Source organism: Lupinus angustifolius, chromosome LG04 (genome assembly GCF_001865875.1).
Source record: "Lupinus angustifolius cultivar Tanjil chromosome LG04, LupAngTanjil_v1.0, whole genome shotgun sequence".
Classification (NCBI taxonomy): Eukaryota; Viridiplantae; Streptophyta; class Magnoliopsida; order Fabales; family Fabaceae; genus Lupinus; species Lupinus angustifolius.
The window spans coordinates 26,702,949-26,715,888 of record NC_032012.1 but is presented as its reverse complement, the minus strand read 5'-3'; the positions used below and the strand labels follow the sequence as shown (position 1 = coordinate 26,715,888).

The following is a 12,940-nucleotide window of genomic DNA, read 5'->3' as shown; positions in this document are numbered from 1 at the left end:
CCATGAACCAGATCGGACTCGACCGTCTAACCGGTCTGATTGTCTGATTGTTGATCAGACTTAAAAACGGTTATAATGTGTAGTTTTAATTAATGAGTGGTTGAACCGCTTTGTACCAAATAAATTTAATCCGACCATGTTAAACCTAATAAAACCATGCTAAACTCGTGCTCATTATTGTTCATTAGTGTTACTTCTCTATTAATTAAGATGGTCTTTTTATAGCATAAACTCTCCTATGAGTTCCGTGTTCCAAAGCCTGTTTGACCCGTATCGTAAAACATCCTTGGTGAATCATAAGTCATAACATCTAAAAAGTCAACCAGCATTACCACCTTTTATGGGAATCAATGTTTAACACACATTTCCATGTTCATCTTCTTAAAGTGTGTGGTGGCCATAATAACTTGTATTTTTGCCAATTTTGGCAAAGACTAATAGGTTCTTGCTTCGGCTACGCTGTTTAGTATGCGATCATATCTTATATCTCACATTTTGTGTCAATCTATATGTTATGAGTTATTATTAGTTTAAAAATAATATATTTAAGTTAAAAAAATTATTATTAAATATTTTATATACACAATATTGTAGGAGAGAATATATGATCATCTTGCATTATATTTTCCCATCAAACATTTGATATTCCCGATTGATCGATCATGCACTAAACCTTTTTCTCATATAGTGCTGAAATATTCATTTACTAATGGCTAGTGCAAATTTATAATTTTAAAAACTAATTAGAAACATTAGTTGGCACCGATTGAAAGATACAAGCACTAGCTAGTGCTGCTTGAATCACTTGATGGGGATAACTTTATACTGACTCTTGTTTTTCTATAGCGGATTTAATATATAGATGAGGATATGCTATTTCTAACTATGTCCCTAGCCACATTCTTGTCCAGTCATATTGAAGCAAAATTGATAAAGTTATAAATATTTTTTAACTGACGTGACATAATATGATTGGTCTGAGACAGAGTTTGGGACAACAGATTCTTATCCTCCTTAATATACTAATTGTATATTCATTAAGTCAAAACACATGCTCACAATCATATACCAAAAACTTGGACATGTTATGGTTATGTTTTTTAATCATACTTGTTAATTTATCTTATACTCATATATTGGTTGTGACCCTTTGTCAGTTTCTTGTGTTATACAAATGCGTTTGATTGGTAACTATAAGTATGCATCTTTAGCATTACCTAAAGATTAAAGAAAAAGGTTTAATAAATGAAAAACTTAAACAAAAGGGTAACAAAAAAAATATAATTTATAAACCATACACTAAAGTAGTGTTTAAAAATTATTAATAAATGACATGAATGATTAATAATGTTCAAAAATTCAGTTTGGTGTTGTTCTGATGTGAACCAACCAGTATATGATACACCAAAACTACATGAGCATATATTTCATCCGAGTATCTCATTTCATATGTCATAAATTATGATTAATTATAAAAATATTTAATATTTAATTTAAATTAAATTTTCAACTAATCAGATAAATAATATATGGAATGACATAAATTGCCTAGTCTTAATAAGTATGATAAAATTAACCGTCCTCAAAATACTTAAATTAACTCAATTTTTGAATTAATTGAAATCAACCAGACAAGGACTCATGTTATTAACATATTAAAATTATAATAAAGTTATAAACACATGATAATTTTGAATCATAAAAAATTAAACTTTTATATCATATTTTTATTTTTAGTTTTTCTTTTTTATAATGATATATGTCAATGACTAAATCAAAAACAATTTAATAGATTCAGGAATTCCAAAATGGTGCCAATAAACCGTGCCCCTGCCCGAGAACGCATCGCGCCACCAGCTATAGACACGTAATACACTATAGTGGGTGAGAGCGAGCGGGCAGAATTGTCGGTCAGGTAAGAAATATCTAAAGTTAAACGCGCGCACTGACCCAAATGTATTTTTATTTTAGAGTGGGAACCGAATCAGGTGAGTCGACTCGGTATTGCGTGAACCAATCAGGGCTCAGCTTCAGATATTCATAGATCTAAAATCTAATTCTCATTTCTAACCGCATGATTATGATTCTTTGTATCAGGTTACAATTTTGAATAGTCCCAACTTGCATGTGTGGGCCCTACGTGGCTTCCATCATCCTAATCATCCATGTTGATGGCATACATAACACTATAAAGATTTTCTCCATTAATAAAAAGACAAATATCATATAATAACACAAAAAAAATAACATGTAATAATGTTTTTATCCTTTATTTATCATAAAATTACATTTTTACTATTGAAAATATGTGTAAAAACAATTATCTGTCTCTCAATTAATTAAAGGAGAGGATCTTAGTTTATACATAACGATATTGTGATGCATATTATGGTTTTATTATTTAATTAATAATGGTAGGGTAACGTGGATGGTTTTTATTGGCTCTGTCAAGCGAGTTGTTGTGGCCTGCGTTGGATTCTAACTTTTCTGGAGGCAGGCTCGTGTTTTTGCTTCAATTGTCGAAAACACCCTTTTATGGTGGCTTGTTAAGAAAATAGAATAAAATATTTACTTATGGCTTCTAACTTTTTTTATCTAGTGAATAAAACATGACCGATGGCATGAGTAATAATCAAATCTCATGACATACTTGAGTATTTTTATCTCATAATAAATATCACTTCATATGCTATAAATTATGATTAATTAAAAAAACAATTAAAATTAATTTTTATTTAAATATTTTTTCAACCGATCATAAAGTCATGACATATGAAAAGATAACAAATGTGTACCATACTCCAAATTTTATGGGGACTCTAGAGCTATATTTGAGATTCTTATTTATTTATTTTTGGTTAAAATTGTTTTCTAACTCCCAAAAATAGCGTATGACTTTTTTGGTTAAAATTGTGAAAACTTAAAACAAGTGTTAAGGAGGAAAAAGTCAAAAACCGTTTAAAGAAAGAGTTATAAGCTCCCTAATAATTTGTTTCATATTAACGTTTTTTAATTAAATTGACCTAGTTACATAATATGATATTTTACCATATATTATATTGACAATAATGGAGTACACAACATTAATAATGCAGCGTGTTATGCTAAGGAACCGTACACGTGTCCATTATTAGGTTAATGGGTACTTTATGTGGACCAATGTTACCATCATTCTAAATTTGTCGGTAAATGATATGCTATTATAGTGTTTTGGACGGCTCATAAGTCATAAAAAATTAAAAATTACCTAAAGTTAGATCAAACTTTCGTCTAGCTATTAATTAATAAAAAACATAAATTAACGACCTATGCCTTTTAATTTGCCCTTTTTGTTACTTTAATTGTCAAATGTGAACCTTCATGTGTTACTATTCCTTAGTGTTGTTGTCAATAAACACAACAATTAGGTTTTTCTATCATGTCATGTAAAAGTAAAACATTGAGTACTTTTTCCATATACAAAATTTGAAGCCGAAACTTAAAGATAATCAAACATTACTACTTGAACTAACACCCGTTAGTAATGTATTATTATAGGTTTGATAGTTGGCAGTTGAATAATAAGTAAGATGAGTGAGATTATAGAAGCATAAGATATTTTTGGGGCAAGTTGCACAATCATACATGAAAATATCCCAACTCATTCTAATTTGTCTTGTAAAGCTAAACACGGTCTTATCTTTATATCCACTTTAAAACAACTATAGGGACATGCACGTGTGGCATGAGAAGTTGCCAATACACAAGTTGAGTGTAAAAGTTGTATATTAACTCCCAATCAATTAGTAGTACTACTAATGTATTTAAGCCTTTCCACTTTAGCAGAAATTATTCATTTACAGCCTGTAGTAGTCATGAAAAAAACATCTCAAAATACAACTTCCAACATGTAAAATTAATGTCTCTAAATCCCAAACCAATTACATTACACTAAATAAATTATTTTCTATTTTTATGATTTTTCTGTTTTCTTATGTATCACTTTTTAATTAAATTAATACATAAATAAAATATAAAAAATGGGTCACGTGAGCTTCATACCACCTATCTAGTTATTCGAAGGCCACAAATATCATCCACTTAATTAATTATACATGATATTTTAATAATATAAAAAAAATTATACATTATCAGGACATATATTTTTTATCTTTTAAATATATAGATCAATGTTGGGTGTACTTATGATTTGTGATTATGAAGTTTTTTTAACAATTACCATATATACTTTTGTTGTCTTTGATGGAGTTTCCTTATCCTGGAGCTGAGGATGATAGTCATTTAAAACTCTTCCTAAAATGACAAGTACAAGATTTCTATTCTTAATTTTACATTATTGTTGGTAAACTTTATGCACCTTTACATAATGTACAAAATGTTCATAATGTACTCTAGTATGGAATACTCACATCTCTCACACACAATTCTACCATCTTACACTCACTATAAGGGACACCAATTTTTTTATATTTTTTAAACAAACTTTTTTACTTGAAAAGCCTAATTGCTAGGGACTAATGAATCTCCTTTTTATAATAATAAAAAAATTAAAAACATGAAGTAAAAAAATGAAAAGATTTTCCTTTGATTGAAAAACCATGCCGGGATCAACATGTGTTGATTCAAGTGGTACAAGGTTGTTGGATTCGAGTCTTATGGATTGAAAAAAAAATACTCATAAAGAAAGTTAACACCACATACATGTGTGGATGTTACCGACTCAGACAAAATTATCTAAATGTGCAATGATGAAACAAAAAAGCAAACCATGCCGGGCCTAAGAAACTCAAAATTAGAATGATCCAACCCATGAAACTTAAATGTTACAAAAACAAAAATCAGAAAGTCCACTCCACTTTGCTTGAATCTGACATCATGTGGGGTAACATATACTAATGCCACAAAGCATAACAAATCCAACATCATCGTCCATTAACATGAACCACAACATTCTCTTCTCTCTTTTCATTCTTCTTGCTTCCACATTTTCACCTCCTTCTCTTGCTAGGGTTCCCTTCCACACAAATGCTCATTCAGGTCAATGTCTTATATGCAAGTTTCGATTTTGTTTTGTTTTTTAATCTGCATACGACATGGATAGAAATGGGTACTTGGAAATTTCACCTTCTAAGCTCAACCCAATCTGAAAATTTTATTTTGGTTCCATCAGAAATTGTAGTTATACACATATTTTATATTTGCATGTTTTTATTGTATTTTGTCATAATTTCAACTTCTTAATGTGGATGACATCAATTTTCTGTTAATCTTTTTAATGACCAAAAACTTTAACTTACATCTGAATATATATTATCAGTTTTTTTGTGTGGCTAAGTTAATATTTTCTAACTCACAGTTTTACTGAGGTTTAGATTCCATGTTTTTTAAATGTTTTTACTTATGTGCTATTAGTAAAACTACAATTATAAGAAGTTTAAATTGGTTCCTACTAGCACAAGTTTGAAGAATGTTAAGGGCAAGTTTTTTATAACAAGTAGAGATTCAATTGACAACTTATTTAAATATAGGGATCTATTTCATTTTTTTAAAAAATTATAAGGACTGCATTAAAAGATTTAAAACTTTGGGTGCCTACAATTGAGTGAAAATGTAGAGACCAAAATATTAATCTAATTTAACCTTTTTCTTCTGCTTGAAATGTTTGCTTTAGAAGTTTGAAGTGGAAGGTCACAACTTTTGGATCAGAGTTTGTTTGTATGATTGTTATAGTTAGCTTCTTAATGTTTGTTGTTTTGTTTGAAATCTGGAATTTTGAAGTTTCTAACTGTTCTGTTTTATGTTGGTATTAGAAGACTTCAAGAACACTAGTTATGCAACTCGTGCGAGACATTTGTTAGAGGATAATGAGTCCCAGGCTCAGAAAATGTAATCATAATGGATATTCTTTTGTTTAGTAATGAAATAGTTTATTGGTATTCCTATGATCCGGTTTTGTATTTAACTTCAAATATTTTGTTTTCATTTTTATCAATTATTTCTTATGTTTTGCAGTGTTGATTTCGCACAAGGGTACATGACCAATGCTGACCTTGAAACAGCCGTCAAGGAATTTGGACGAAGGTGCAGCAACATTTCTAGGATATACAGGTTGTTCCTCATACCTGTTTCTTGATTATCTATCTCAATATTCTTCCTTTATCAAAGGATATTATAACCCCCGATACGTATTAATATCATATTTAATGAATAAATGAACTTCTTAGAAAGGTTGTACTTATTGCAATTGCTAAACTGACTTTGAGATTTTTCTCTCTTTGAGGGATTCATGGAATGTGCTATTAGTATTGGGAAGAGTGTGAATGGAGTACCACTGGTAATCTTTTTTGCTTTTAGAATTCCTTCATAACTTACCTCCGTATCTAAATAATGGCTTCCGTTTAAGTGAATCTTGCCTTTCCTTTTTTTCTTCCCTCCATATAGTGGGTGATAGAGATTTCTGACAAGCCGGGAGAAGAAGAGGCTGAACCCGCATTTAAGGTCAGTGTTTGCTCCCGATAGCAGGGAAGCAATTGGCTCATAATTATTGTGTTGTTTCGGGCTTTTAGCTTTTGAGATACATAGACCTGCTGACCTGTTTTAATTTCAGAATTAGGATGACGAATTGGTGATAGGAACAGACACAGGAGTAGTGAAATTATTTTTCTGCTCATTTTATCCTCCTGACTCCGTTACTAAATTGACCGCTTCGTTGAAAATATGAAAACTATAGCACTATATTAAAAAACTTCTTTATCTGATTTTGGATTTTTGTTTTGACTTATGTATGGATTTGTAGTTATTTTCCTATTATTTTCCGCTCCATGGCTTATTTACTTACTCATTAGTTTATTTGTACTTGCTTTGTGTTAATTAATTCCGAGGAATATTTTGTAGTTCCGTATCCAGCAATTCTTTGACCAATATAATACTGATGCTGTTGCAGTATATTGGGAACGTGCATGGAGATGAACCCGTGGGACGTGAGCTTCTTATATTTCTGGCCAATTGGCTATGTGATAACCATTTGAAAGATCCTTTGGTATTTTCCTTTCTTATACTTGCAGTTAATTATATTCCGTTCTTTTTTGCCACGTTTGTCATGGCATGTCAAATATGTACCTTCCCTATTATTTTTCGGATATTGTTGACACATTTTTGAATTTTATAAGGTGTCACTGGCCAAAATAAAATTATCCTACAGCCTTGTAACCTCTTATTTTTTTCTCTTCACTTTATTGAAACTTCATTGATGGACAAAATAAACCTTAACTATTCCATCTCTAATACATTCAAGTACAGTTTCAGTACTTAAATCTTGCCTTTTTTTTAATCATACTCATCATTTTATGCTTCATTCTTTATCATTAGGGTCTAATTTTTTAAGTGATATGTTTCAGGCAACATTGATTGTGGAGAATGTTCACCTTCATATCCTTCCATCAATGAATCCTGATGGGTTTAGTTCAAGAAGGCGCCATAATGCAAATAAAATTGATCTGAACCGGAATTTTCCTGACCAGGTGTATATATATGTATATATATTAATAATAGTCTGTACACTGTATAAAACTGTTAAGATATTATTTAGTTTATTGTGTTGTATATTTATATTTCTAGAAACAACCTCTTCGCTTGTGAGGGAAATACTGCGTACATCTACCCTCCTGCACCCCACTAGGTGGGAGCCTCGTGCATTTGACTGTCCTTTTTTGTTATATCTCTACGAGTTTCCTTAGTTAGCTTATGTTTAGGGATTGGTTAGCCTTAGCTAGTGTAAATATTGAACCTAATATTCATCGAATATCAAGTTATTCACTTTACGTTCCAATTCAATATGGTATCCGAGCCTGCCTGGCCAACTGGTCACGAGTTTGAACCTTGTCGTCCCCATTCTTCTCAATAAATAAAAAGTTAATTCAACACAAAGTATGGTCGACCTGTGTGTAGCCCACACTTCAAGCCCAAAGGGCTATTTCGTGAGAGGGCATGTTAGACATAGATATATAAAACCATTATTGTGCCTTCACCCAATAGTATAGCTTTTGGGAAAGTTGGTTCTTGATAAATACATTAAAAAAATAAAAAATCATGTTTTGAACTTCATTGTTATGATGAAATCAAATTATAATATCAGAATCATTATTAATGTTCTCACTGCTATCACTATGAGATTCTACTGTTATGGTATGGTCATAAGATCATATAGGAGATGATTGAAAATATCATTGCACAAATTTATGCTACTGTTTATTGATATTCTTTAAATTAGTATTATGAGCTTTTATTTCCTGAATCTGAATGTGAGTACATATTTACACTAAAATCTTGCCTTCGATTGAAATTTGAAGTTAGATTTTCAATATCATATGATTTGTTATAGTTACTGCTATTTCTTGCTAGAGCTCATGTGGGCACTAACCTACTTTATCTGTCTCAAATCAAAATACAGTTCTTCCCCGTAAATGATGATGATGATTCCCGGCAACCTGAAACAAGAGCAATAATGAATTGGTTGAGAGATATACGATTTACTGCATCTGCCACTTTGCATGGGGTATTACTTATTTCGAATTCATGTAATAGTTCCCTTAATCTGTAATTTTTTTATGTCTACTCTGGGCTGAGGTGTCTATTTCCTGTTTTTTGTGATCTGTTACAGAATGTCTTCGACTAGTGTTTGCGTAACTTATGTTCATTTCTTCACTGACATCCTACCCTTTGTTTCCCCCGTCTTTTTATTAAGTGTTTGAAACGGCGAACCAATGTGAACTAACCCTGAATAGTTTATCTTGTTGAATTGGTTAAAGTTTGCTACAGTTTTTTTGAACTCATCTATGATTATATGATTTATATGCAGAAGTTTGTTCATTAATGGTATCTTTTCTGTTTTTCCACAGGGTGCACTTGTTGCAAATTATCCTTGGGATGGTACTGAAGATAAAAAGTAAGAAGTTATTTTTATTTTATTTTCCTCTCTACTTTGCAGTCCATTCTGTGTGTTTTTCTATGCTATTTAATTTGTCTGCTATTTTTTTTATGCTTACTATCATGAGTGCATTATGTTTATGTGGAGATGTATAATGATATGCTTCCAATCTGGACTGCTGCATCGAATTTTCCTTTTGATATTAATAAATTACAGGACAAATTACTATGGATCTCCTGATGATGAAACATTTCGACTCATGGCAAGTATATATAGTCATTCTCACTATAACATGTCTTCAAGCAAGGAGTTTCCTGGTGGAATTACTAATGGAGCAGCTTGGTATGGTTATCTTGTCCGAAAATACTGCCTAGAGAAGTTTGTTACTGGAGTCTGTGTTCTTTCAATATGTTCATAAATTATTTCAGAAGGTACTCGCTGCAGGTATCCTATATATGGGGGAATGCAAGATTGGAACTATATACACGCTGGCTGTTTTGAATTGACCTTGGAAGTTAGTGACGATAAATGGCCTAATGCTGCTGAGGTTAGTTCCGATTGAGCCTGAGCACTCTTTAAAATTACAAGTATATGCAAAATAATTGGTACAACTTACAATAGAAATTTTTTTGGTGATAAAATCTTAGAAGACGGGATATAGATCCCACCCTGAATCCACAAAGAAACATAGGTGCATCCTGAGATTATTCAAGCATTCTATTTAAAGCGCTCCCATTATAAATTAAAAAGGACTACATCATACTTTTGTGTGTTACATTTTCACATAGATCCATCCTAAGCAAGGCGAATTTGCATTGACTGATAATCCTTCCAATCAACTTGTACTATTTTTACGAAGATAGTATATCCTATCCATTCTATCACTAAGGGGATTTTCCTGTTTCCACGATCATGGGTTTTCTCTATATCCATATAGATAGCAAGTATAATTTGGACTAAAGTTACTCATATTTTAACCAGAAATCATACTGCTTAACACCATCATAGCTGAGTTCATTTAAATTTGTTTCTTTTTATTGCATTGCCTTATGTTTGATGATCTTGACCAACAGAGGCATGAAAGTTTATATTTGGTTTGCATGAATGGCATCTACATATCGTTGGTTATGCTTTGCTTTTCTTTATGATTCTTATCATACTACTTGTTTTGTATGTTAATGTGCAGCTTCCTGTCATTTGGAGATATAACAAAATGAGCATGCTTAATCTTGTTGCAAGCCTTGTGAAGGTACAATATTTCTGTTTATACGCATCAACCTAAATAAATATTATGAAATCTTTAAAAGACTCTCGATTGTTTCATGGAAACTAGGAAAAAGAGAAAGGATGTAGGAGAGAACACCTTTGAGTGAGTATATGTAAGAGTCCTGGACCTTGTCCGATTTATTTATTTAAGAGGAGGATCTGTACAGCCGATTGTACAAGTATGTAGTACAAAAACACATCTAGTGCACCTGTGAACGATAAGGAACAATACACTAATAACTATAACGCTGCTACTTCAACAGTTCCCGATGAACATAATATTTTCTTTGACCATTAAGATTAATAAGTCATTCATAAAGTTATCTTTTTGCACACGGAGGATGCAGATATAGATTGGCCGAAGGCAGAAATAAGAATTAGGAGACAAATTTTGAATCCAAAATTATCCTCAATGGAACCAAACATCTCTCATTACAATTAGAATTATAGCTTACAGTTGAGAATCCACATGAAACACACAAGAATGGCACAACAAAGAAATTACTTTCATAATGCTTCTGACATCATTCTAACAAAAAAAGGGAGGAACATAAGCTTCTTTGAATTTCTAGGCATGTCGCAACCAAGTAACTACTAGTCCAGTATTTTATGTTCCCTTACTATTAAGTCTCAATTTTTTTCATGTGACCATCTACTCGGAATACGTTTAAAGGGCACTGAAAATGAGGAAAACAACTGCACAACACCTTTTGCAGAAATTACTGTTTTCATCTGGTTTCCTACACATCTCGTTTTCCCCGTCAATTTTTACAGAAGTTTGAAAGACTAAGTTGTAATGAAGTTGCAGAGTGCTTGAAATAAAATATGAAATCATATTTAATGACCATATAATTTTTTATCGAATTTCATTGTCTTTCATTCATTCCGTTATAGTTTATTGGATATAAAAAAATGATATTTTTAATTATATTTTGAACATGTGGGTAAGGGATCATTTGGAACATTATCACATTTGCCTATTTTTACGGTGTTGGCCCCATTGCATCTTATTAAACTAAATTGGTTGCTTTCTAATATGTAGACAGGAGTGCATGGTAGAATATATTCTTCAGGTGATGGAAGGCCATTGCCGGGCTTTATAACTGTCAGCGGAATAAATTACACGGTATATTTGAAACTACATTGCAGTTTTTACTGTTTTCTTCCTAGAACTTTTGTGGGTCTATATTTTTTTCCATTCACTATGTCTTTTCCTTGCTATGAAGTATGTATCTACCCATTTTTGTTCAATTGGATCATAACTATGTGTTCACTTTGGTGATTAACTTTGGATTTGTTAATCAACAGGTTAGAGCTGGAACTGTTTTTGGTGACTACCATCGCTTACTCGCCCCTGGAGATAGATACCAAGGTATCATCATATATTCATATATATTTCCGATTATTTTGTAATTGTAGTAGTACACGTGTTGAAGCCTTCCCCGAAGATCTTACGAAATAATTAAAAATGATTGTCTCAAGTTTGATATCTAGGTGGGTTCTTAAGTTATGTGACGCATGAATTGCAATTGATTGGCAAAAGTAAAATACATGTTAAACCAAAAGACAACTTAATTATTGCATCCAAAAGTTCAGGACATTTAGGTTTCCAATCGAAACTCCGAAATGTAGGGCTTGAAATTAAACACATAATTACTCATCTTACATAGGTGTGACAATTTTCCTGGATCGGATATAAATCTCACTACCATTACTAGGTGAATACTCTACTTCTTAGATTGTGTAACCATTTTCTGAATCTAAATTGCAGTAGTGGCAACCATGCCGGGCTACAAATCGAAGAATACAACTATTTGGTTGGATGATGGACCTATGACATTGGATTTTGTTCTTGACCCTGAAGTTAGTGTCAAAGGGAGTGTACTACAAAATGTCTATGGCTGCAACTGTAACAGTAAATGCAGACAAGAATTTGTTCAATTTCTTTGGGGAGCTCACATGGAACTTTACTTTGGTTTCATTCTTATCTTAGGATTTTTGTGCTTATTATTTCAGAGGAGAGTAAGAGCCAAATCTTCAAGGGCAAAAAGAACAGTTGTTGTTTGATGCTATTGATAAGTCATGTGTATTAAATTTTGTTGTATATTAAGGTTAATAAGTCAAACTTTCTTCTATGTAAACATTCTTCAAAATTCAAATTGATAATGTTAGTTAATATTACAAGGATGAATAATTAAAATAAAGTCCAAGATATTTAATTGTATCAGTTAGACCATTTAGAATAGATTGAGTTGTGATAAAAATACTTCAACGTTTGAAGAGACATTATGCCAACAATGTAAACAAAGCGAGTTTGCATGCACTGAAAAATGAAAACACAGTAAAACTTACTTGAATGTAAATTTAATTATTTTATTTGTTTATTTTTAGAGCAAGTTAAGAGAACTTATGGAAAGAGAATAATGTTGCACTAATTATACAAGCTCATTGAGTATTTTTTTGTATAACCCTATGGATAAAGAATTTTCTTTTTCGGAATACATGAGTGTTTCTTAGAAATAGAAGTTTTTCTTAGAAATAGAAGTTTTGATCTTTAGCATGTCTAGAAATTTAACGAGATTTTATATCATCATATTATTGTCTCATTGATAGAAGCTTATGAAAACATAAAACATCTACGTCTAAGTTTAATTGGAAATAAACTTACTATAGAATGAAAGGCATTTCACTACTTAAATTGAATTGATATATATATATATATATATATATATATATATATATATATAT

At 31.4% G+C, this 12,940-nt stretch overlaps 1 protein-coding gene across 7 annotated transcripts; it reads left to right on the top strand.

The window, feature by feature from the left end:
* Positions 4,864–12,374, top strand: LOC109346745 (carboxypeptidase SOL1-like). 7 transcript variants are annotated; one of them, XM_019586494.1, is made up of 16 exons: positions 4,864–5,037; positions 5,811–5,886; positions 6,013–6,108; positions 6,304–6,334; positions 6,442–6,498; positions 6,944–7,039; positions 7,398–7,520; positions 8,450–8,554; positions 8,898–8,944; positions 9,143–9,268; positions 9,371–9,473; positions 10,113–10,175; positions 11,235–11,318; positions 11,501–11,564; positions 11,964–12,291; positions 12,336–12,357. In XM_019586494.1, exons 1-15 carry the CDS (start codon positions 4,896–4,898, stop codon positions 12,257–12,259), a joined length of 1,509 nt encoding a protein of 502 aa, XP_019442039.1. In that variant the 5' UTR covers positions 4,864–4,895; the 3' UTR covers positions 12,260–12,291; positions 12,336–12,357. The 7 variants fall into 7 exon arrangements, with proteins under 7 accessions (XP_019442039.1, XP_019442038.1, XP_019442040.1 ...); XM_019586493.1 differs by having other exon boundaries at positions 11,964–12,374; XM_019586495.1 differs by having other exon boundaries at positions 4,865–5,037; positions 5,814–5,886; positions 11,964–12,374.